Source organism: Crocodylus siamensis, chromosome 4 (assembly GCF_052110815.1).
Source record: "Crocodylus siamensis isolate JL-2025a chromosome 4, ASM5211081v1, whole genome shotgun sequence".
Classification (NCBI taxonomy): Eukaryota; Metazoa; Chordata; order Crocodylia; family Crocodylidae; genus Crocodylus; species Crocodylus siamensis.
Window position 1 is genome coordinate 42,176,496 of NC_143398.1, and position 26,684 is coordinate 42,203,179.

The 26,684-nt window shown below is 43.8% G+C and overlaps 1 protein-coding gene across 2 annotated transcripts in view; it reads left to right on the forward strand.

Moving 5' to 3' along the window:
* Window positions 1-426: 426 nt before the first annotated feature.
* The window catches only part of WASL (WASP like actin nucleation promoting factor), a 78,559-nt gene continuing 52,301 nt past the window's right edge, over window positions 427-26,684 (forward strand). Inside the window, exon 1 of one of the 2 annotated variants that reach the window (XM_090042169.1) lies at window positions 427-1,040. In XM_090042169.1, coding sequence (XP_089898295.1) covers window positions 930-1,040 — 111 coding nt within the window. In that variant the 5' untranslated portion in view covers window positions 427-929. The remainder of the gene's footprint in view (window positions 1,041-26,684) is intronic. The other variant, XM_090042170.1, reaches the window with a different exon arrangement.

The window sequence follows — 26,684 nt, forward strand, 5'->3', positions numbered from 1 at the left end:
TTTATTCCAAGCATGCAGTTGGCCCAATACAAAAAAATCACCCCTCCAAAAAAATAAAAAAATAATTCACGCCTCTCACATCCCTAGACCATCAGAGCTACCACATCCCTCCGGCACTGTCATTAAATAGTGTATCAAATAACCCTGGAAAGGAGACAGTTTCTGCAAAGGAAGGAGTGAAGCAGTTTGAGGGTTGCGGGTCTGGAGAGGAAGCTTTTGTAAAGGAAGGAGTGAAGCGGTTTGGGGGTTACAGGGCCGGAGGGCAGAAGTTTTCCACAAGGGAACAAGTACCAGCTCGGGGGGTCCCCGCTCTGGAGAGGTTTGCACAAGGCAACAAGCAGGTGGTTCGGGGTCCAGGTCTCCTCCCGTTGTCTCACGATCCTCTGCGCTCGAGACAAGTCAGGCCAGGGACCCCGCAGCACAGGACGCCCCGAGAGGCCGCCCGGCCGGCTGCCTCCGCCTTCGCGAGACGGCCCCAGGCCGCCGCCGCCGCCTCGCCCAGCGCCTACCCGGCGCCGGGAGCCGGCTCGGCCGCAAGGCTGTAGGGGCGCGGGGAGGCCCCGGCCCGGCGGCGGCAAGTGGGGCCGGAGCGGGAGCGGCGGGTGCCTCCGCGCATGGTGGCGGTGACGGCGGCGCAGCTCCCGGCCTCCCCCAGCCGCCGCCGCCGTGTGGTCCGCCCGCCCCCGCTGCCATGTTGGATTGCGCGGCCGCCGCCGGAGCCGGGCGCCGGCTGGGAGTTTAGCGCTCGCCACAGCGGGAGGGACTGAGGGCGGGGGGCGATCGGCAGCCGGCGGCAGCGCCGCGCCCCGCCCCAGCTCCGGCCTCGGCCCCGGCTCGGGCCCGGGCTGCGCCACGATGCGGCTGCCCTGAGGCGGTGGGGAGCGGACGCGGCGGAGCAGCAGCGCCCGGTTTCGGCCCCGGCCCCGGCCATGAGCAGCGCGCAGCAGCCGCAGCAGCGGCGGGTCACCAACGTGGGCTCCATGCTGCTCACGTCGCAGGAGAACGACACCCTCTTCGCCTACCTCGGCAAGAAATGCGTGGTGAGCCCCGGCCCAAGTGGGGGGGTGGGGACCGCCGGCCCAGGCCCCGGCCCCGGCCCCGGCCCCGGCCGAGGCCCAGCGGCCTGGATGCTCGGCCCGGCCCGGCCCGGCCCGGCCTGGAATGAATGGGCCGGGCAGCTCCTCAGGCCGCTGTGCGGGTGCTCTCTGGGCAGGCTCGCAGGGTGGGCACGTCTGTGGAGCCTGGGAGTGGGGAGCTGCTGGGCCCTGCTGGTATGGGGGGTCTGCTCAGCCCCTCTTGTTTTAGCCGAGCTCCTTGTCTGTGCCACCAGCCTGCACATCCCCAAACACGCTCGCATACATGCATGCACATTCCCCCCAGCATACACACACACATGCACGTGTGGGTGTGCGTATGCACACCCGGGTACACACGCATGCACCCCCCCAGCACAACACACACATGCATGCATGCCCCCAACACACATGCCCCTCTGTGAAATGTGCAGCTTGCCCAGGGCTTCCCTGAGTGAGGGGCTCCTGGCATTTACCCCGGGGAGCCATAGAGCCATTGCAACACCCAGTGGAAAAGTTGAATCACTTCACAAAGTTGAAGAAGTGGGAGCCAAGGACACCTGCTCTGCCGCACCTTGGGTTGGGGATGGGCTAAGCTCCTCTCCGGGCTAAGCCTGTTCCAGGTTTCGCTTGTCTTTCCCTGACCTGAGTTTCATGTCCACCAGGACAATTGATTTGCGCTGCCTGATGCTGAAAGCTTCCTGCTGCCCTTGTCCCTGCTGGAAACATGGACACAGTGAAAACAATACTTAAAAGTTTTTAACAGGCTTGGCTCTAAGTAGGACAATGGATTTCTGGTTTCCTAAGTGGCATCTTGTACTGTAGTATCAGAGAGTGAACTGCCTTAGGCTTTCAGAAAGGGGGTGGGGGAAAGATGGCTCTTTGCGTCTTTGCCAGCCAGACCTCAGATCTATGGAAAGCTTCATGGCGCTTGAATTTTTTGAAAGCTCCTTGGAATCAGCCCCCATCAATATTGGTTAAAAGCCTTTCTTTTAAGAAGGCTGGAGTGCAGTGCATTGATCCGGTGGTGTGTTTCCTGTGTCAGGTGCCCAGAATATGGATAACAAGCATCATATTTTTTTATAATATTGTATGTGCATTTTGCTAACAGTGGTGGCATGGATTACTTAAATTGTAACTATTACCTGTAAATGTCATGCTATGATAAGAAGTTGTCCTGTTTACTTAGTCAGCTGACGTGACATCTCTGACCAAACTCATTATTTTAGGTTGTAAGGGAAGTATGTGATATTTGCTATCAGGAAGATTATATGACATAATTCAAAGCAGTTATTGAGATGTTTAAAAAATGTGAGCTGTAAAAAATGTATGGGAAGAGAGAAGAACTTTTATCGTAAAATTTTTAAAAGGTTGGCTTAGTTATTCAAACAGTTTCAACTTGCAATATAGTAAACTGTGCCTATGCATATTTAACTAAGAATTTTTAAAGTAAGATTTAATCCAGCCAATGAATTAATAAAGAGCTGTCCAAATAGTAGATGTGGCCCACAAGGAGTTAATCTTTAGTCCTCAGTTGCCCCTTGACTGCTGTTCCCTTCATCGCTCTGGCTACTGCAGCCAGGGTCTCAGGGCTTCCTCCCCTGCCACCCCTGCTACTGCTTGGCTTTCACTTCCTGGCCATGGGGCAGGGCAGGGAGATACAGTCTGCAGTACTGCAGTGAGGGAACTCAGACCAGGAGTTGGGGGGCAGGGGTTGGGGAGTAGGGGATGAGGCACTTGCTCACGCATGAATGGAACAGAGTGGGGGGCGGGGGTCCTGTCTACGTGGTGCCAGGGTAGGTGAAGTAGGGCCCTGGCCCCTGCAGTGGGCAGCCCCCAGCCACTGTGTAGTTGGACAGCGCTGAATTAATGTACTCATTGTTATTTTACAAAACATTTTTTTAAAAAGCATATTGTTTAATTTTTTTTTAATTTCACTTCTTCATAATGCTTTCTCTCTCCTTGTCCTACAATACCTCAAAACACAAGTTAATAAAACAAAACTTCTGAGGTCAGTACCGCTTGTGTTTTACTGAAATGTAAATGGGCTTTTAAGATATCAGCACAAACAGTAGCTCTTCTGCATTGACATGGTGGTAGTGACCTTAAGAACATTGGATTCATTCCAGGTTTACTTGATGATGTATATTTGTGGCTCTAAATCTTTTTTCTTTTTTTTTTCTTCTAATTGAAATCAAACATGCTAACCGCAACATACTCCAACCTAAAATTAGAGTCATGTCAATTATATAGGATGGGGACTGTGTCACTAGTCTAGAAATCTCGATAGGCAGACAAGTCTCCAAACATCTCAGAAATGCTAACTAGGATTATTATGACCATTCAGTAATCCATAGTGGTCATTCTTAATGCTGCCTTTCCATGCATCATCCTCATAAATTGCCTTTATGTCCATCCCTGAGAGATGTCCCATAAAGGCTAAGGTACTGGTGGGAGTTTTGACATTTAAGGCTTAACTGTACTCACAAAGTATGTAAAAATGTATGCAAAGCTGATGAGAGCTTTATTGACTGTAATGTTAATATTCCTGACTCTTGGTAATAATACTCCTTATGTTTTCATTAGCAGATAGTCATGGTTTCAGGGAAGTAAAATATTTCTTATTATATTAACTTCATACAAGTTTCTATCATTTGGATTTACACTGGGTTGACTATAACTTGTGTTGGGATTCAGGTCAAGGTTTGAAGGGACAAAAGTTACTGTAGGCTGAGTTTTGACTGTTTAGCTTACTGACTGTATTCTATAAGTTAACAGAGTTTTAGGCTTTTACCTGTTACTTGGACTTGTGTTTGCATAGCAAATAAATCAAATTAGGAGGTAGTACTAGGAGGTACTGGGTATATTATTCACATGGTATATCACAATATAAGTACGTTTTATTTTTGTAATCAATTTAGTTCTTTTGAGGATGCTATGGTGTTATGTGGTGGATAGACATTGATAAGCCCAGCCTTTCTCATTGAGGCTTCAATTTTGGAGGTTTCTGTGGGCTCTAGGTGCCTTCGGTAGGTAAAATGTGCCCTTTGCTGACATCTCAAATAAAAAAGGGATGCTTTTGTCTTCTAGTTTAGACTGTTGCATATAATGTTCTTTTAATGGAGTTACCCTTTAAGATTATTTGGGTGTTTCAGCTGGTACAGAATGTTGTTGCCTGCTTTCTTACTAAGAAAGTGCAATATCATGTGCAAGATGGCTTTAATGGCTTTTTCTTTGCTTCTAGAGTCAATTCAGGGCACTAAAATAGATTTGGTTTCATCTCTGTTGTTAATACAACTTTCTTCTTGATCCTGCTTATGTGCCACAATAATTTTATGATCAAATTGAGATTTTTTTTCTGAGTTCTCAATATTATTTCATTAAAATGAATTCATGTTCCTGTTAAAAAATACACATAGGTTTTCATAGATGTTAGGGCTGGAAGGGACCTCGAAGATCAAGTCCAGCCCCTAGGGGCAGGAAGTCAGCTAGGGTCAAAGGATCTCAGAAAGGTAAGCATCCAAACATTTTTTGAATGAGTTCAGAGTAGGTGCCTTTACCACTTCTGGAGGGAGTCCATTCCAGGTCTTGGGGGTTGGACCATAAAGAAATTTTTTCTTATGTCCATCCTAATGTCTTGTAGGAGTTTATGACCATTGGTCCTTGTTTTTCCCTGGGGCGCTCTGGTGAACAGATGTTCTCCCAGGTCCTGATGCATACCCCTTATGTACTTATAAGCAGCCACCAGGTCCCCCAGAGCCTGCGCTTTTCCAGGCTGTAGAGTCCCATGGCTCTCAGCCTCTCTTCATAAGGCCTATTCTCTTGCCCTCTGATTGTGTGTGGCTCTCCTCTGGACTCTCTCACATTACCAGCTATGTAACTTCAATATGTATTTATCACTTAGTCCAGGGGTCAGCAGTGTTTTTCAGCAGCGGGCCAGAATGACCCAGCTCACATCTGAGGTGGGATGGCATTAGGACCTCACTGTTCCCATCACTTCACCCTGCTGTGTGATGGAAGAATACAGAATTGACATCTGACTGGAGGCAGCATGGACACGGGCTCTCCCTCTTGATCCTCGCCACCAAAACCCTTACTATCTGGTTGCAGCATGGTGCAGACAGAGCGCCCCATCCACCCTCACCCGCTGCCAAAATCTTGGCTCCACAGGGCTTTAGGTTGTCAACCCCGAGTTAGTGTCTTACTAAAATTTCCACTTGCAGCTTATTTTTGTTGATTAGGGGGTTTTTTTCTTTCCATTTCTGAGTAAGCTACTATTATGTTCTTTATTTGCATATTATATCTGAACGCTCTGATGAATTCCTATTCAGGGCTTTTGGTATACATTCCCTTTGCTGAGTATAGGATATCCACAGTTGGGATTGATAGAAGAAGATAGTGGAGATTTTAAGTCATGAGAAGGAGAGACTTTTGGGAGACTAGCCATAAACAGTGTTCTTAAAATTGAGTGCACTTTCTGTAAATGGTGTCAAAGTTTCACAGAAAGTAGAAACAAGTCTTATAGTTTAGAAGGGGCCTGAGTACTGAATCCTTTTTTTTGCTATCCTGTAGATACAGTTCTTGAGGCATTCCACAAAGGATGATAAATAGCAAGCCAATTCTTCATGTTTTTTTGTCTTTGTAAGTGAAGATGTCCAGTTCTGGTGGTGCCAGTACCTGTTCACTAACCTGGATCCTCCATTGTCACCCAGGAAGCTTTCTCTGGAGTACTGTGGATGCGAGAGTGTCCAGTAGGGTGAATGTGTTCAAAAAGTTGAACCGCCACTGTTCAGGGATGATCTAGGCATTGAACTAGATGACCTCTGGAAGTCCCTTCCAGCCTTTTTTCTCTGATTCTGTGATTAAGCCATCAGTTATTTCAGGTATGATATGGTTTTGAAAATAACTTGATGTTTTTTGGTGTGAATAAACAGGGACAAGGGGCCAGATCCAAATTGTTCTTGTAGGCATCTCCAATGAGGCTTTTCAGTGTCTAAAAATTAAGCACCTTGCTCAGAAGTATGATCCAAATAGTGCTAGACACATAGGATCCATGTATAGTCTCAATGTAGAGAGTGAGGCACAGAGTAAGACGATGCCTGTAGTCAGTAAATAGGATATGCTAGGCATAGGAGTATGTCTCAGCTTCTTAAAGTACAAGTTGCTGATTTGGGTTGCCCCTGAGGCACCTGTATCTTCTTGGCTGTCTAGAGATCAGAGGAAATGTACCTGCCTGTGCTACATATGAACTGACAGTGCCATTCAGTTCAGTACAGACACAGCATTGCAGGAGTATGGTCCTGGGTTCAGCTGCATGCCAACCCCCCATGCACCAGCCTGATCTGGGAATACATGATTGGGAAGGGGAGCTCCACATGGGTCCAGAAATTTGGTGGCTGTGTGGGGGAGCAAAGGCTGTAGTAATTGCTCCCAGAACTGTAGCAATTAATACTGCTACCACTTTCCCCCGACTTTCCCCTCCAACAAAATTTCCAGTGTCATGGGGATCTCTTTTCCTCACATATATTACGCGCTTCAGTTTTACCCAGGTGCTTTTGGGGGTAGGGTAGAAAGGTGCAGCTTATACATGTGAAAATATGGTTGTTTTCTTTAGTCTATCCAGCTACAAAGCACTTGAGTCTACAAGAAAGAACTTGCTGCTGGAATAGACTTCTGCAGTTCTCCCATTCTTAGACTGAACTAAATACACGTTCGTTTTATCATATCTTGTATATTAAACCAACTGCTTAGCACCTTTGGTTCTTTCCCTCAAGAATCTCTGATCCAACAGCCTTCTTAAAAGGAGTGTACTGAATGATTTTTAAAAAGGATGGTTTATGCCAGTATTTATTTTTATTACCATATTGCCACAGAGTCTCAGTCAAGTACTAGGACCCTGAGCTTCTGTACAACCATGGTACACCTCATCTGGATGTAAGCTGGTCAGGCTGCTGCTGTATTTGCATCCTACCCTGCTGTGCTCATATGCTCTTAAGATTGTTCAGAGTAGTCTTTAATAAAAGTTCTTTTCCTGGCTTTTCTGGTGCATATGGACAGCCCAGAAGAAAATGGAAACTATAGCACAACTGCAGTTGGCCCCAAGGACTGGTCTCCAGAGCTCCCCCCAGTGGTTTGCATGCCATTCTCCAGAGGCCCAATTTTATGGGCACTATGGGTTTACTGTTCTTGTGCTCAGGGCTAAACAGTAGTTGAAGCAAACAGGTATAGGTTTTGTAAAGCTCCATAAATCAATGGCTGTGTAGCTAAGGGAAGAAATGTACTGCCTTAGACAAAATAATGTATGTCTACATTTACTTCCTTTTGTTTTACCTCTCCTGAGTGTCCAATTAGCTTAAGACAAGGCTGTCTAACTACAGAGGGCTTGGAGGTCCCGTGCTGTGCCATGTCTTGTCCCCCCGCCACACACTTCTGCAGTGCTACTGTCCTGCACCATGCCATCTGCACCATGCTGCCTGTCCCCTTCTCCTCAACCTACACCATGCCACATGACCCCCACTGCACTGCACCACACAGCATGGCCCCCCTTGCCACACCAGCATGGCACAGGGTCCTCAGGGTCCCCCAGGTCCTCTGGCAAGGGCTCCTTAGCTCTGCTCTACCCTACACAGGGGCAGAAGCAGGCAGCAAAAGGAGAGAAGGGGAGCCTAGAGACTAGTGGCAGCAGGTGGACAGTGACAGAGGGAGTAGTGGCCAGACTTGGTAGATCAGGGCTGGATGCAGCCTGTGGACCACCAGTTGGACAGCCCTGGCTTAAGTTAAAGTCCTGTGGAGTGAGCAACTCATGTTTTATATTTTTAATTATGAAGGCTCCCTCTTTCCTCCAAGTTGACTATTTTTCACCTTTGTTTGTCCAGCCATTGGGAACAGTCTCCTGTGCTATGAAAATATGCTTTTTGTTTGTTTGTTCTTGCTCTAAGGCAAACTGCTGAGAGTACAATGATCTAAAAAGGTTGAAAACTCCTGCTGTAAGACCCAAAAGCTTATCATTACTACCGTTCACACCTGCTTGCTTGTTCCGTTTCTGGGAAGTTCTAGTGCTTCAAACTTTAGACCCTTGTAGGAAGTTAGAGAAAAACCGATTTCCCCAAATTTCAGTCAGCTCATTGTTCTGTCTTGACTAGGTCTGTTTATTAATTGATAGCCCTTACCAAATCTTTAAAACTCAGGTTTATAGCTGCCACTCCCCTGCTCTTTAGTATGAGGAACATGAAATACTAAATAGTAAGACACGTGTTAAACACGCAAATACAGGCATTGTATAAATCATACTGGATTTCGTAAGTTTATGTATAGTGTAGGCAGTCTGCCCTACAGAGGTTTATAATCTGAGTATAAAGGAGACTGCAGACAGCTATGGAGGGAGGAGTACAGGGAAAACAAAGGCAATATTGACCAGTATGAGAGACAAGGGTGTCTGTACACCAGCATCCTGTCGTCAAGTTTTTGTAGGCATCGGGGCAAAGGAGAAGAATGAGGTACAAAGCAAAAAAAATAACACTTGCCTCCCACCCTTTTTTTTAAAAGGATTTTTATTTAATTTTTTTTTAAGTACCTTCTTTTAAATTCTTTGAAGTTAGCACCTATATTAATGTCTGAAGTTAAATATTATTTCAATAAGTTAGAATATGTCAATGAGTTTTCTCAGATTTAAGATTGAAAGGGTACTGCTTTCTAATCTGAGGGGGAAATCTTGGTTTTTTTCAGAAGACATATCCAATTCATGTGTGTCAGTGTCACACTGCTGTATTACATATTTGCATTTTCAGTCTTTTTAATGGAGCAAATGCTGACACGACATTTTTTTCAAAATGTGTGGACTTTCAATTTCTGCTGTTAAATAGAGCTGGCAACTCCAGGTTTAAGCCCTCCTTGAATGAATATTTATAAAGAGGAGAAAAGTTCTATTAGGAGAGCTGGAGAGAGACTTCACCTTGAAGTAGCCAGTAGTCTAATTGTCAGGTTGTTCCCCTGGGATATGGCAGACACAGGTTTAAATTTCTGCTCTGAATCAGGCGGGTCAGGAGCTTGAATGTGAGTCTTCACCTCCCAGGTGAGTGCCTTGGCTGTTTTGGGGTAGCTTTTCTTTTTTCTGTGTTTTTCCTCGAGAAACCTGACTGGACACTAGAAACGTATTTGAAATCTCTTAAGTTTTGTTGAATAAGGAGATAGTTTCCTAGTCATGTCTGTTGTATAGAAAACTTTTGCCCAGTAATTTTGGTTTCAAGTTAACAAGTGTAAAGAGACTATTTTCTTCATTTGAACTAATTCATTGAAAGAGGTAGGAGCTTACAAAGTAGTTAAGCTTTTTTTCTTTGTCTTTTTATCTGTGAATAAAAAAGTTAGGAGAGGATGAGATCCATTTACTCTAAAATTTGGAGTTCATGGGGGTGGATTTGCAGAGATTTGGGTTCTAAACATGTATGTGAGTACCTAATGAGATTTTTTTCAAAGGCATGTAAGCAGTTAGGTGTTGATCTCTCTCTTATTGATATCAGTGGGATTTTTCAAAAACGTGTCTCTCCAGACACCTAAATACCATTGCAAATCTGCTCTGTTGTGCTCAGTAACAATCAATCAGTTAACCACCCGGGGATATTTTCTTTTCCTTAGTTTTAACAGGTCAGTTTTAAATGAAAAAGTAATTGCTTTTTTTCTGTTTTTAATAAATTGAACACATTTATTATAGCATGTTTATATTTTATCTAACCATTTTTGGTTGCTTTCATTGAATTATAATTTTTATCCAGATGCAGCTTCATAATTAAAAAAAAAGTGTAAATGCATAATTCCCCATTCTCTAATCTAGTAAATTAAACGAATTAAAAATCTGTATAAATGTTTAAAGTACATAATCTTACTGATTATCCCAAATTTGGTGATTTTTGCTAAAGACTTGTACTTGATTGCAGATCAGCATCCTTTAATGACTATGAGAGAACTTTTCTTTACAAAAGTAAAAAGTACAAATGCAAAATATGACTAAAATGACTACTTAAATCAAGGCTTGCTGTTTGCTGATGAAATCATGTTTTAAAATTGGTGATTCAAATCACTTAGGTTTAAATCAGCCTAACCTGATGCTTTGCCGATGCTTATGATGAACTTCTCCAAACTATAAGCATGAGAGAAAACACAAAGGTACTTCGAAATTTAACTGAAGATTGATAATATGGGCTGATCAGAGGAAGAAGTCTTTCAGTAGTGAATAAGATGGTGGGGATGGGTCTTGTTTTGTTGGGGGGGGTTTCAAGAGAAGTCAAGCCTCTTATGTCTGCTGTGATAGGAAAGGGGGAGTTGCTAGAGAACTGCAGAGAGAGGGATGGGATGCTCTTATGTTTGGTGTGATGGGTAAGGGGGAGTTGCTGGAGAAATACAGAGAGGGGTGAGGTGGCTTAAGTGATAAATTAGAAAATTGTTTTTCACAGCAGCACCTTACTGGATGGACATAAGATTATGTCTGTTAAGGCCATGGGAAAAGGATGTTGTAATATTTGAGGTATTATACAGTGAAAGCCTACATGCGAATTTTAGGTATGTGGGTGGATCAGCAAGGCTCCATCTTGGAGCTGTTATCCAGAAAGAATCTACAAGACTCACGTAGTCTAGTTCTCATACCTAGAGAGACAAATGAGTAAAAGTCACAGGCAAGTAGGGTTGTCCACATAAGAAAGGAGTAGGAGTTAGTGGGTGAAAGGTTAGGAGTCTCTTACCTATAGAAAGCTTGATCTTAAGACCAGATGTAGCTGAGACAGGTTGTAACTTGAACAGGAGGGGATAGGTCTGAAATAGATGTAGGTATGTTTTTATTCAGTATTGAATAAAGTGTAGAGAGGAGAAGGGGATTACGGATAGACAGTCTAGCATGTTGGTGGTAAGAGGAATGAGAAGATCCTCAAAAGAGTCTAGATGCATGCTCATTGGGAGCCTAACTAGATCCTGCAGTGGTGTCTTATGTAGGATCATGTTTTAGGTGCCCTTCTTTGTACCTGTACGTGTCTGATTTCCCTGAACAAGTGCCTCCCTTTTTGAGAGATCACTTGCCACCAATAATGGGACTTTTGGTGACAGCAGCAGGTGCCCCAGTAGTGTGTGGGTGTGTCTGTGAGGGACTCTGCAGGGTCAGTGTGTGTTGGGGCTCTGGCCTCAGTCAGGGTGCTAGGGCTGGGTTTCCTGTGGCAAGGAAGAATGCAAGGCTGTAATATAGTTTCATCTCTTCATGTGGGAATTAAAGGACCTATTTCTGCAGCCCCTTCTGTTGTTTAGGTAGAGCATGAAACCTCCTGTTTAAAAGCTTCCCCTCATGAGATATGAATGTAATCTTGAAAAAATTTGAGAATCATGCTGTCACCGCTGCAAGGAGCTGGGGCAGAGCTATGATCTGCTTGTGCGCTGCTGCCGGAAGTGCACAGGCTACAAATCGCAGCCCTGTCCTGGCTCTGGAGCAAGCTGTCCCCATTACAAGATCCCAGCAGCTCTGGAGCAGCCCCCTGCCCTGTTTGGCTGCCTGCACTGCTTGTGCAGCTGTGGCTGGTCTCCATGGCAACCCCAGCCTTGAGCTTTCTGGGGCTGGGGTCTCCATGGAGACCAGCCCCTCCATGTAGGCAGGGGCTGCTGGGAAATGGAGTCCAGCTGCTGGCCAGATCGGTCACTTTGCCCACCCCTGCCCTAGAGGCATATCTGGTAGAGTGTATTTTTTTTACTCAGGATTTCAGAAGTGAAAGCAGGAGCTCCAGCCTAGGGGCAGCACTCTGTTCCGAGAGGGAGTGTCAGATGTTACTGCCACGAGCCACCTACTCTTCCCTGGCCCTACCACTGCCATAGTTTTACATGGTACATGAAAATCCAAACCCTGAATTTGGCAGCAGTTTCAGGGCTAGGGAAGGGTCTCTTAGCAGCGACACCTGCTACCTCCTCTGACAGCAGCATCCTGCCTCAACTCTATTCCATGGGGCTGGAACTTCCTCAGCTCCCTGTCCCAGTCTTGACTCCAGCACCTTCCTTTACTGAGCAGTCAAGACTTTCATGCCACACACTTGACATTTTTAGATTTAAAACCAGCTCCTTCCACTAATTCAGGATGTTAAGATTTCTAAAAAGCAAATAAAACCTTTCTGTGGGTGGATACCGAGTAGTAATATGTTAAAGGGTCAATACTGGAAGATGTAGCTTCAGCTACTTTTCTAGCTAAGATTTGAAACCACAGAGTTGTTTGGTATTGCTTTGTGAGTGTACTTTAAGTTATTTCCTGCTTGTGTATTCACATGACTTCTGCCTCCAAGAGCATAACTAAGATGTAGTCACCCTTTGTATGTGGACATTTTTCCTTTACTCTTCCTCAAATCCAGCCAAAACAAACAGAGACATCACTTGGTTTATGACACTGAATATGCACAAAGACATCCAAGGAGCCTTCTCGCTATCAAACCTGACTTGGCTTTTGTGGTTAATCAAAAAAGGGGAAGAAAGCTCTGCACATCCTGTAGTGGTGTGGGTTTTTACAGAAATACTGCTAATTAGTTTCCTCTTTTTTTTTTTTTTTTAAAGAAAGAGACAGGTTCTGAAACTCCTACTCCTCCCCCCCCCCTTGCCAAAAATCACCCCCCCCACACACTTGGACTTGTCACATTTCCTCCAGGCTGTCTGAGACCACCTACAAAAGTACATCCTGGCCACTTTCTCTTGTTCAGCTTGCACTAAATCCTAGATATGAGGCAGTGTAGTAGTTACATGGCCCTGAGCACGTGCTCCAGCTCTCTTGTACGTGCTACTTGCTAAATGCTTGGGAATTGTTAGGGCTTGCTTTCCTCATTTCTGGGTTTGGTGAGTGCCATATGGGAGTGAATAGGTTAGGGCATGCTTCTCAGCATGTCACAGGTTCACTGTTAAATTTAGTCAGGAATTAGAAGTGTATCTCTTTAGTCAATTAGTTTGAATTTTGGGACTGTAGTATTGAGAGGATCAACTTACAAAATTTAAGTCTACTTCTCTACTACTAAGTTTCCCTTTTTTTTCCGAATAAAGGTTTTAGCTTTCCAGTAAAAATGGAATGTGACTTGAGGTTTGACTTCCTTTAGGCAGTGATGGGCTTTGGACTTGCAGCTTTGGACGTTACAGCCCACTATTCATCACTTTGTGTTGAGATCTGTATTTTCCTATAAACCTGAATTGCAGTTTGAACTGTACATTAAGTTCACCTGGTTTGTGACCAAGCTGATAGCAAATGCAACAAATCAGTTCTTTAATTTAAAAGTAGTGTGTGAAATGTTTAATTCTAAACTAAAGTAATTAGGATCAGTATATTTTATTAAGCCAGCAAGGGCCACTACTGTACACTTGTACAAATAGCATGGCAGCAATTATATCATTTACACAAGTAATGCCACTAATATTCCTTTCAGAAAGACTCCACTTATGTAACAAAATGGGGGACCAGTAAAGGACTTTTTACAACATGCTGCTGTGTGCTAGCTAGTAATGACCATTGGATGCTGTAGCATCACTGTCAGTAAATCAAGAAAAGTTTGCCATACTTGCACAAGCATAACCTGGAAATAGAAGTACCATATTTTCTTGCATAAAACACACATTTTTCCCAATAATCAGCTCCCAGAAATTGGGATGTGCATTTTAAGTAAAGATACAGTAATAGCTTCTTCTGTACAAACCTGTGTTGGGGGGAAGAGAAAGTACAGGCAACCCTTGCCATTCACAGGGGATATGTTCTTGTGATCCCTGGGAATGGCAAAATCCGTGAATAAGGACGCAGTGCCCCTGGCAGCTGGGGCAGGGTGGGGGCATGGCTCTGGTGTGAGCGTGGCAGTGATGGCGGCAGCAAGCATGGAGCTCCTGAGGAGCTCCTGTAAGTATATAAAATATATATAAAATGTGGGTTTAGCATTCGTGAATATTTGAAACCACGAATAGTGAGACTTTCCTGTAATGTTGTAGGTGAGGGGCTTCCTAGCTTCTGGCTGTAGATACTTTTCCTGTCCCCCAGCAGAGGCTTCTGCTGTAGAAGGCTGGCTCTGCTGAATTTGTAAAGAGAGCTGAGGCAGAGGTTTCTGCTGAATCAACTGAGTGGGCACTTAGCTAATTCTGCAGGTGCTGCTGGCTAGGGTCATGCCCTGAGCTGATCTGACAGGCACTTCTGTGTGCCCACCCATCTCAGCTCAAGAAGAAAACAGGTTGAACTGTTTGACTCAACCAGTAGCACCTATGGTGAGCTGCAACTAGGGTGTTAATAGAACAGCCATGGGTTCTTCCTCCTTCCTTCCTCAACAACACCCCTCTTCCCAAGCCATTGGAGCTAACTGTGTTTTCCTTGGGGAAATTTCATACTTACCAGTATTTTGAAGGAAGGATCTTTTACTCTTCATTCTTCATTCTGCCTTCAAAACCAAAGTGTGCATCTTATTTGGAGATGTGTTTTATGCAAGAAAATACAGTGTGGCACTTATTTCTAACAATTGTTATATTCAGAATTGTGACCTTTGCAAATTAATCTGTAAATCAGTAAAAATGTATATTGTTTTCTTATTTCATTCTGATTTGATCAAAGGAAAGCATAAAAGCATAGTAATCCTTAGCAGTTGCTCTTGTGAGGCTGTAGAAATGAAGGCACAATATTGCCACTCAGTTTTGAATCAACATGTAGGATTTGCCTAGTATTGTTTTATTAACTAAGAGTAGCAAGGTGTAAATGAGTCGACTGTTAATACTGTAAATGGGTTTTTGAAAAATAGTAGTTGTATTTTATGGTCTGAGTTTTTCTTTCCTATATTAAAAGTGGTTTTAAAACCAAAGTTAAGGCATTGTATTATGGATTCTAAATTCTAAACGAGAGCTTTTTTTGTATTCATAATCTACATAGAAGAACTGGTTTATTTCTGCTGAGCTTTACATGCCCCGTACAAACTTAAACCATTGGTTTTTTTTTATCTAGTTGTAATCCTCAGAGTTTCTTGCAGAATAGATCATAATATAAGGTCGGCCAATGTTAACCTTATGTATTTTATCTTAACGTAACTGAAGAATTGTTACTTCCTAGGGAGCTGATTTACATAATGCTGTAAATGTTAGTGAAGATGAGTACTAAAACACTACCAATGTAGTTAAATGTCCTCGTGTTGCTGCCTGGGCACCCTTAGTTCTGTTACACTGCACATTTGAATGCTTGTCTTGGCAACTTGGATATTCTTCGAGTAGCTTTTTATGCAACAGCAAAATATTTAACAGTTACTAAAATTAGGGCAGATTCTTAACTTAGAATTTAAAACTTAATTAGTTGAATAGTGTTTAGATTTGCTAACTGTATTTCAGGATAGAAATAGATTCTGTTGACTTGCTATTATGTGGTATACTATATTTATGCTCATTGATTTTTTTTTTTCCAAGCAGAAATTTTAAAGTATTTTAGTACATGTATGATGCCCACATGAAAATTATTTTGGCGCTTGAAAAACAGATTTATTTCCCATCACAGGTTTATTAGTTTGTTATTACAGAACAGGTCACTAGTACCGAGTTGCTAATATAGTTACTTGCAAAGAAAAATAAGCTGCTTGCATATATGTAAGGTAAGCAGACAGTACCATGTAATCTTCATAATGAGAAAGAACATGCGATGCTGCTGGGTGACGGGTACTGTGGGCAGGAGGAGAAACGTGTCAAACTGCCGTCTTTCTTAGTGAATGTACCAGATAGATTAAAAAAAATATAAACTACAAGTCAGTAAACTGTCCTTGTAATCTTTATTTCTTGTAGATTTCACCATTGTTTAAATATTTATAGGCTTAATTATGAACTCCTGTGTAGTTATAATAGTGGGACTAAGAGTGATTATGAGGGAAGAAATTAAGGTGCAGGAAGAAGTTGGGAGGGGGGGAGAAGCTTTCCCATGCATCACTGCAGCCAGTAGAGTGCATGGAATGGATGGCAGGCAAAAATAATTAAACTTTCATCATACCTGCATTTTTAATCTTGACTTCTCTTCATCATATTCTAACTTACGTTTCACATTAATCCAATTTTTCAGTATTCTAAGCTCAACTGCTTTGCTTTCATCTTATTCACCTGTTTTACTTATAAAACTTCAATCTTTGGAACAAAACAAGGGTGTGGTTATTTGACTGATAATAAGCAATCTAGCTGGTCACAGTAAATAAAAGCCCACTGCGTCTAGAGCATTGATACTTGCAGCACATTTTAAGTGAAAAGCAATAAAATCACTCTTTTCTGAAAACTTGAGGTTTGTACAAAAACAGATGCAAACTGAGAACTTTAGTTATTTGCTACTTTAAAGCAGTAGTGCTCAACTTTTTTGTCCCACGAGTCAGATGAGTGAGATGAGGTTGGTCTATGGGCTGGATCAGGCTGTTGGACCCAGCACCACCATCTTCCTGCCCCATATTGTGAGATTGGGCCCCAGGACCCTGGCAATGCCCACTCCCAACCCTGTACCTCAGAAGTGGGCCCCAAGAGCCTGGCACTGCTGACATATGCCAGGATTGGGCCTTTGTGTTAGTCCCATCTAGCTTTATGTAATGGAGTCAAGTGTCTGATCCAGTGTGGAGGGCCAAGACCTCCCCATGGGTCTGATAATTTGGCAGCATGAGAGTGGTGCCAGGTTTCCCCCATTGCCAAAATCCAGACCTGTGGGGACCCCCATGGGCTGGATAACATGGTGCCACAGGTTGGGCATCCTTGCTTTAAATCAGTAGTGCTTACTATATTTGTATGAATTGCACGTGAACAATAAGCATTTTAAATGGTTTTAGAGTCTGGACACTGTATTGTCCAAGGTATTCTTAGTCAGGATTACTTATAATTAGGGCCTGGTTTAAATTGCTGGCCCAGGTCGCAGTATAGCGACTCCTTAATCTTGGTGTTTCCCTCCATTCCCCCCACCACTGATTGGTAGAAGGGCCCCAATCAGCCTTGCCACTTGGTCCTGATAGCCAGGAGGTGAAAAGCATGTTTTTTTCCTCCCGCTGCTAATTGCTGACCAGATGGAAAGTGAAAGCCTCAGCATATTTAAAACGTCAGTTTTCAACTCCTTGCCATCCAGGTGAGTGATGAGACCAATGGAGCCCCTTTGCCAAGGGGGTGGTGGGACAGGGCAGTAGGCAGGGGGGGGACGCTTAAGATTAAAAGCACCACTGTGCCACCATGGGTTTGGTCTGCAGGCCTGCGATTTAAACCAGGCCATACTTATAATGTAAGAGTAAGTGAGAGTTCTGACTGTTGTAACAGCTGCAGTCAAAAGATGTCCACAATTTTTGTTGCAATTTAATTCTTATGTGGTCTGTGTTGCTGTCACCCATAACACTCTTCTAGATAGTGAGTTGTTGTGTGTGTACATGGGTCAGGTAGTAGCATGCTTGAGGCATGCCCTGTTGTACGCAGAACAGAATTATATTGGTGGTAGTACAGAAGACCCTTGCCATTCACAGAAGATATGTTCTCGTATTCCCCCCGAATGGCAAAATCTGCAAATAAGGCACTGCGTTTATGAACATTGTCTGCATTCATGAATGCAATGCCCCTGGTGGCTAGGTAGGGAGGGCACAGCTGGAGCGGCAGGAGTTCAGTGGCAGCGCAGGTACAGAGCTCCTTTAAGTGTATTTAAATTGCAGGTTTGGCATTCGCGAATATTTGAAACCACGAATAGCGATGGTTTCCTTTATATATTGCTACTAGTTCACTGGCTATCTAGTGCCCCCTCATAGACCAAAGTGAAAACAGTAGGTTTAGCTCTGTACAAACTAGAAAATATTGTTCCTAGGTTTTGCTCAGTTTGTCTCCAAGAAGTTTGCAAAGGAAAATGGCATTGTTATCTGATCTGTAATATGAAGGGAATCTGAGGCATGGAGAGGTTAAGTGACTTTTCAAAGGATACCTTACAGTAATAGGTCAGGAGCCAGGAACAGAAGCCATAATTTAGTCTTCCAGATTAAAGTAATTTTTAGTGCAATATCTCAGATACCAGAACTTTGCATCCGACCAGTGGTCGCCTGATTACACCTGCTTACATTTCCTTTGCCATTTTCTCTCAAAAAATGTGATCGTCTTTCAACATATGGCCATTCAACAGATGTAGATGACTTCATAGAACAGCCTTCAATACACCTTGGGGAATTGCACAGTTGTGTGCCCCCACAATTTTGTGCATAAAATGTATGACTGGGCATAAGTGCATAATTCAACACAGGTGGGCTCTGTGCCTCCACCTCCATGGGGCTCCCAGGACTTGAGCCTGTGTGGCGGCACCAAGCACGGTGGTGCACGATGACAGCTGGTGAGTGGAGCTTCTGCCTGCGGCGGTGGGGGGGGTGGACATAGAATTTATGGGTGGGCAGGGGGTGAGTGTGGGGTTTGTGGGTGCATGTGGGCCACCCTGCCACATGCACCCCTCCCTTTGCCCCCATGGCATACAGCCCTTATTGCCAGCGGAAGCAACAGCAGGCCCTCTGGGCACCCATGGCTGTGCCAGGCAGAACCCCCTCAGTGGCACACAGCTCCAGCTGAAATCTGGGGGCTTCACATGGCAACACAGAGCCAGCCCAGCTGGCCTGCTGGCTTTGACCCAGACATGGCTGGGTCTCTGCCAACATGTGGGGCTCACAGCACTGCAGGTGGGAGCCACACACTGCCAGGCCAAGCTGGCTGACTCCATGCCTCCATGTGGGGCTTCCAACACTCCAGCGGGCAGCTCCACATGGTGGCATGAAGGCAGCCCAGTCCAGTGGCATGCAACTCTGTGTCTCCATGCAACTTTCTGCTGGAGTGCTGGAAGCCCCAGGTGGAGGCACAGAGTCCACCTGTCCCAATGCTGCATGGCTCCCACCTTCAGTGCCACAAGCCTCATGTGCTCTCAGGGAGCCAGCTCAGTTTGGGTCAAAGGCACAAACCAGTGGGCTGAGCCAGGCCAGCTCTGTGCCCCCTCAAAGTCCCTTCTACATTTTTTAAATAGTCATTCAGATCTAGTCTGTCAGATTGTACAGGGGAATGGAAAACCATTGAATAATAGATGGAGAGAATGAAAACTTCGTGAAACTGGAATATTTGGTGGCAGTACAGAAGAGAATGATCAGCTTGCTTTGGGAGATGGAGAAGAAATTGTACCCTTGGCAGGAAGAGAGGAAGAAAATGTGAGAAAGTGGGGCGGAGGCGTTTGAAATGGGGAGGGATAATGAGTGAGCAAGCTGCACTCTAAGGCAGAACATATGTCAGCTCAAGTACTGTTCTCTATACTCTGTTTTCCACAAAAGAACAGGTTGAGCTCTAGGGCTGCTTTTAGCTCTTTGTTGGAAGCAACTGTACTGAATTTATGGAGTGGGGAGGGAGAGTCATTGTACAAGCATACATCAAATTCCATGAAGACTGGACTTATGACATGGTTTTAAACCCCACACGAGAGGTGACCAACTTTAGGGACAGATCTCACTTAAAGCTATCCATTTTTCCCTAAGGCCAGGTATTTAAATTTTTCAAAATGTTAGTAGTGTTTGTTTCATAGAGGCAGGAAAAAATGCCTTGGGAGGCTTGGGAGATAATCTGACTTGTCCCCTGTACACAACAGCTTCAGCAAGATAGTGCAGCTGTTCTCATGTAATTGCACATGTAGCACAGCAGGTTTTTTTTAAGTCATTTCTTAATTCAAGGTGTTGTTTTGCAAATAGGAATGCACATGAGGAAGTAGGTGGGTACACAGCATACCTGAAGTCATACAAGCAAATGACGTAAACAGGAAGAAGAATGTTCATAATGAACTCAGGAGAAGGAGCTCCAAGTTGTACCTGGTTCAACAAATCAAATCATAAGCAATTAGGAGATAGGTGGATCAGTCATATATTTATGAAAGAGCTTTGAGCAGCGAAGTTTTACTGGGACATGTTTGTGGTTATTTCTGGTTTGTTAGTCATGTTTGCATTTGAGCTAGATGGAAGTTACAGATTTTAAAAACAAAAATAAGCTTTGATAGGGTCCATCTTTTCTTGTATTGCTTTGGGATCACCTCATTGGGACTCATGTTTGCTATATTGTCTAGCCACATTTTAACTGTAGGACTTCTGTGATTCATGGTATGAGGGTTACAGGCTCCAAATAATGAATATTTTTAAAAGGCTACATGCATGTGTATGTAGGGCTTCTTGTTGTTTTTCTTTTTAATCAGACTGCTTTAGACTTCTTGTAGAAATGTTGGACCTGTGGGCAGTGTCAGAAAACATAGATGTGATGAGGCCTACCAAACTGCAGCTTGAGCGAGGATTGGGAGGATGTAGGCGGGGGAGACTTTGTTAGTGATAAGTAGCCCAAAACCCTTACAAACATTGTGAAAGTAACTTTATTGCAAAAATAAACAGCTATTTAACTTACAGGGTAGAACATTCCACAAAAAGATAAAATCAGTATCATTAAAATAAATTATCTATTTCCTTTAGAAAAGGCAAAATCCTTTTCTAAAATTGGATGCCTCTTTAAAAACTGTCTGCTTTTAAGGAGCTAATGCCTTCTTTGTTACAAATGTGTATTGTCTGGGCTTGTGGAGTTGGCTGCAAGGCATCTGGAATTTTCTTTTTAAGTACTTGAATCCTAATTTTTTATTTAGTAAAAATCTATCCTGTAAAATATTTTATAACATAACATGCATTATACAGCCCCTTTTCCTCCCTGCACACCCTCCTGCCCTCCCACACTTTCTACCTACTCCAAAAAAAAGTCAGCTTCCAATTAGTGGAAACATTGAGGAGAAGGAAGGTTACAATAGTCGGTTTCAGTTTTCCATGCTCCTAACACAATTTTTACTTGTTTGAAACTTGTACTGTAGCTTCAGCCACTTGTCTCTGTCTCCTTCCCTCTTGCAACGTGGCATGGTTTTATGGTCACTGGTGGCTCCCCATGCTGAACCAGGCGCTTGCGCATTTGCTTTCTACTCCCGCTGTGCTGATTAGAACAGGGCAAGGAGTCTGATTTAACGGACTGGTGGTATTTAGTGGTGGTGATCCCTTGACTTGTCTTTTTTAAATTTAAATTTTACAGTGAATATGTTGAATGCAATTGCATTAAAGTTCAGTGGTGTTATGCTTCCTGAGTAGCAGTCTTGTGGCTTTCTCTCTGAGGTATTTTCTGAATTACCCATATTCATTTGCCAAAATAAAAAGCTGAAGCATCTTTTAAGAAACAGTCATCAACATAACAAATAGGGGTGCACTGATAAAGATGTTTTGGGGCCACTGGTGACGGCCAATTAATAATGAGCCATATTGACCAATATCAGTCTGATTGCCAACATGCAGCCCAGCAGCTTAGAGAACAGCGTTGGGCTGGTAAGGCTGTTGGGGAGGAAGAGGCAGATGAGGGGGGTGCAGCTCAAGGACCTTATGGTGAGGGAAGGAGTGGGGCTCAGGCAGGGGCAGGCACTGCACAGCTCGGGTGGGGCACAGGGCAGAGCTGCAGCTTGTCTTGGGTGGCATGGGTGGGGGGAAGGACAGGGGGCAGCTTCCACTGCTGCATGCACCCCGGGGCAGGGGCATATGACCCCCGGATCTGTGGATGGGATGAGAGTGGGCTGCCGGCTGAGGGCCAGGGTCGGCGCCAGGCTCTTCCCGGTGGTAGGCAGGGGCTGTGCTCAGGGCAGGCAGTGGCAGTGCTGGTAGTGGGACTACAGGGAGGGCTACCACCAGGCCAAAATTTGTCATACCCCCCATAGCCTCCTCTCCCAGTGCTGCCGCCACATGGCCCACCTGCCCTGAGCACAGTCCTGGCCTGGCCCCCTCCCCCACCAAAGAGCCCGGCCCCAAGCTGGCAGCCTGCCCTTGCCCCGTGCACAGATCTAGGGGACACATTCCTCCCCTGGTGGGGTCTAGAGTGTAGCAAGAGGAGTTGCCCAGCAGCCCCGGGCAAGCCATGGCTCTGTCCCCTGCCCCAGCTGTGCAGCAATCCCTGTCCCTGCCCCAGCCCCACTCTCTGTCTCACCAAGGGGACCTTTGTCTGTTCCCCCACCACAGACTTAGTAGCTGGATGCTGCTGTGCATGCTGCCAGGCTGCATTCCTGGTCACATGCATGCTGTGGCTGTGCTCTTGCACACGGCATTTATCAATGACATTATTGGCCACATAGGCCAAAAAAAGCCAATTGCCAATAATGTCAATTTTCCTTTTATCTGTGGCTTATAAGATATGGACTGATGGGGGGGAGGTGTATACCCTTTTGAGGGTACCATGCAGTGTTAGCAATGTTAAGTCTACAAACATGATTTGCAAGAAGCCCAGAGGATTCATGGTGTTAAACATATTCAAACCAGCTATGGCCTTCGAGTTCATTGCTACAGGAGAGTTGCTGTCTGTCTTGTCCATAATCAAAGAAACGGGTGGAAACTAAGAGCTGGCATTTACTGAAGGTGGCTTGAGTCTAAAAAGGGTGAGAGTGAGTCTCTACAATATTTTGAAGCAAAATTCAGAGTCTTTGGAAGACCCTGCGGTAAGTCAGATGGTCATCTATGAGGAAAATCCTTATGTATCTGGTATAAGCCATATATCACTGAACTTTTCTACTTCACAAGATATTTTAATCGTAAAAGGCCTGATCACCCCTCTTGAGAGGAAACTCACAGGAAGGAGCCTAAGAAGGAAATCTGAGTTTGGTTGTTTGGTTTTTATTATCTGAACTATTTTCCACCTGGCATGACTGTTAACAGCCTCTTAAACAAGCCCATAAACCCTTCCTCTATAGATTGGAGGGTGGGGGGTGTCATCTGGAAGTAGCATCTACTTTGCCACCTTTCCTTCTCTTTCTCTGCCCCCAAGTATTTGGTAGAGTATAGCAACTGGCTGCTGACCCTGGTGAATGCTGGTTAAAGGAGATCTGTAAACTTAAGTAGAGGCACAGAATTACTATACTTGATCATATAATTATTGCCAGGTATCCTCTGACAATGGAGTGAAGACTTCCTACATTCCTTTCTAGTGATTTTCCCCCAGTACCCTGGGTGATATCCAGACATGATCATTCCTGTAGTTTTCATCTGGTCGAGGTTTTTTTTTTTTTTTTTTTGCCTACTCAGCTCCCAGACTTGGTTTAACATCACCGCATTCAGATAAGTGATCCAGATAGTAAATAAGTGAATCAGCCACCCTGGCTATTAGATGACTAAGAACTAAGGTAGGGATTGTTCCAGGTATGTCAGGAAATTCTGATACAGAGCAGGAAGTCATGTACTCAAAAGAATTTTTCCAAAATGGAGGAGGTATTTGGTATGGGGAGCCCAGCAAAAAATTGACCCTATGCAGGCTATAGTCCTGAAGTCCCTGGACTGCTTGCTTTCTTTAAAAGGTTTGCACCTTTCAGCTCTGCCAAGGTTCAACTCAAAGTTGTCTCTGCTTCCTGTATATTTTTGTTCACCCTTCTTTCTTAGTAGTATGGGAGTTCCTCATGGGCCTACTTCAAACTTATTAACCAAAGACCTTGCCTTCAGACATCAGCATTTGTTCTTTTCAGACTCCTTCAGAACACTCCTTACATCAGCTAGCCCTAACTCATGGCCAAAATGATACGCGTTTTAGGCACGTAAAGCTGATATTCCCCATACATGACAAAGATGAAATATTGTTTAAAATCTTTTCTAAGTTTTATCCACTTGATCTTCTCAGAACTGCATGCAAATCAGTCAAGTTGCTTGTCTTCTTTGTCTGTCCTTACTTTTCCTACAGGCAGTGGGAGAAAAGCTGTGTAGGCTAAATATCTATTCAGGATAGTTTCCTATGTAATAAGCCTTTGCTTCTGTACAGTACACCTACAGAACCAAATTGTTCAGTCTGTCTCCCCACAATTTCTGAGTTGCTGGCTGACTGGCAAACCTCGCCCATTAACTATAAATAGTGACTTGTTCAGGAATTTGCTAGCTTCAAGACTTGAAAAGTGCTGCTGTGAAATATCCTGTTGATTTTTTTCTCCAATTTCATTCACTGCTTCCAGGATATTGGCCAAGTGTGGGAGAGCAGTGTTGCAGTTACTGTTCTACTTAAACCTCATTCTGTTCTTCTGGGCTAGGGACAGAAATTACATATAAACTGGTTTCAGTGATTGGAAACCAGTTCAAATCTGTAACTCAAATCAGTTTGTTGAACTTCTGTCCCAGATCTCCAGATTCAAGTTAACTCTCAGTCATGTCCCGTTGCTCCCACCTCTCCTTCCTGCCCAGGATGGGCAGGCTAGCCTTGGCCCAAGCTGTCTGCTCCAGCTGAGCAGGGAGGCACGCTCTGGTGCCCCCCCAGCTTCTGCCTGAGCCACTGCAGGCATGTGGCTGCATTTCCAAAATCAAGCATGAATATCTATCTTTCACTTGCTTATCAGTTCAATCTATGCAGTTTAGATTAACCAAAGATTGAATTGATTCAGCCTCAGGCTTTTTACTGTCTGTACTTATGAGGGAGATAGCTTTGCTTGCCACCTGTAGTGGGATTTGCATAGACACATACTGGAATAGGGAGTTTACTTATCCTTCAGTAACTGACTTTTTGAGATGGTGTGATTGTTGATCCTCTGACAAGCCTTTATTTCCGCTTTCAGAATCCTAATTAATATGAGTTTAGAATTACTGGGCAGCTGAGAGGGAAGGCTGCAGCTCCTGTCCTTATGCCCATCATAGAAGAGCAATCATAGGGCACATCTGTAGACTGCTTTTCAGACTACAACTTTATGCATAAAGTACTTATATATCTACAGTGAGACCCATACTGACAGCCTCTCAAAGTACTGCACATAACGCAGGGTAACTTAATTAGTAGGGTGTGTGTAGAGCGGGAGCTGCACCTCTACTTCTACAGTCTTTGTATATCTTGCTGAGATCTTGATACCTTGCCACTTGAAAAGTTTAATAAATGGCATAATTTCCCAGTGGAAGGAGTAATCTGAGAGAATATTTGTATAACTCTACTTCCTCTAGGTAAGTATTGACATGAATATTTTTCTTTCTTGTTATCTTTCAGTGTCTGTAGCTAGGGACAGATGAAACAATTACACTAGTTTGGGGGGGAGAGGGAATTTACCACTCCTGAGCATGCATTAGCTGATCCACTGTAACTGTTTCATACGACCTCTCTGATCCCACAGTAAGTGCAGTTAAAGCAGTGCACATTTACATTAGTGTGAAACAGGTGCTAAATCACCATGATTTAGAGCTTTCATTCACTGTGGAGTAGCAGAGGTGCGCAAAACAGTTACAATAGAAAGCTTGAAACATGGTGAGTTCTTCCTACCGTGGTATACTCATTTTGCCTGTCTATGAAGATATGGATTCATCTAACTTCTAAAAATAAAATACAAAACTTAACAACATTGAATTTTTATCCTTTGGTTTGAATATCACTTGAGAACAAAAGGCTTTCAGTCTTTGAATACGATCATTTCAGTATTTTAAACCATCTTTTGTTCTTGCATTTGAGAATAGTGCAGGTGGGAAGCACCTACCATGTGGTTTGACAAGTAACCAGGATTATGGAACTAGTTCATTCCATCTTCAGATGCTTTCTTTTCAAACAATTTTCTAACACATTGGTTTAAGTGGTTATTCTTTTTTTCTTTGATGCAGAATGGCTTCATAGACTTACTGTATCAAATCATATTAAAAATAATGTCCATCTTTTTATAGTCAACAAATGAAATTAAAGTATATGCTGAATCTTTGTGTAAGAAAGACTAGGAGCAATCCATTTTACGGTTAGTAACTTTTTGGTCTGCAATTAAAATACCTGAACGAAGCTTGGAATTTGGTGAAGGGCAGGAAGATATGTCTTTAGTTATTAAAATGGGAACCAGTCTTGTTCCATATCAAGATACATAAAAAATAACACTTAAAATATAAACCTTGTTTTCTATATATATGGTTTCCATTAAATTAGCAAACAGAAACTCTGCAAGTGTGTGTAACTGCCTGTCTTAACCACTTAAACATATAATAAAGTTCTGAAGAGTTGAGCCTAATTGAATCATTTGGGGAATCATTTGGGGCCATAGCTTAAAGTTATGGAGCTGCTTTATAACTTAGCTTCCTGTGCATCTTGGAGTACAGTTCAGGATCATGGCTCTAACCTGTTCAGTTCTTCTCAGCTTTGACTATGAATCTTAGAAAAGCTAACAACTCCAAGCTGGTTTGTCATTCAAATAGAAAAAAATCTAGATTGGCTTTTTGAGAAGCTCTGGGCTTTCTGCTTTCAGCAGAGGGACCTCTGATATGGGACTGCTAGATGAACACCTTGCTGGGGTCGTTTGACCCCAGTACTCTTTCCTGCCATGGCAGGGGGTTGGACTCAAAGATCTGCCCAGGTCCCTTCCGATCCTACTAACTATGAAACTATGCTACTTCTGTTAAGCCCAGTAAAACCAGTTTCTCTACATATTGGCACAGGATTTTCCTGAAACTAAGGAAGTTGATTTTAGTAATCAAAGGGGTACTGTCAAATTGATAAATTTCCTTTTTTAACCATATTATAATGGTGTTAGATGCATGTAGCAGGTAAATTTACTGAAGCTGTGAAAAAGCTAAGGGAAATTGGTGTGTAGGGTGTGTGTGGCTACACTCAATGTATAGT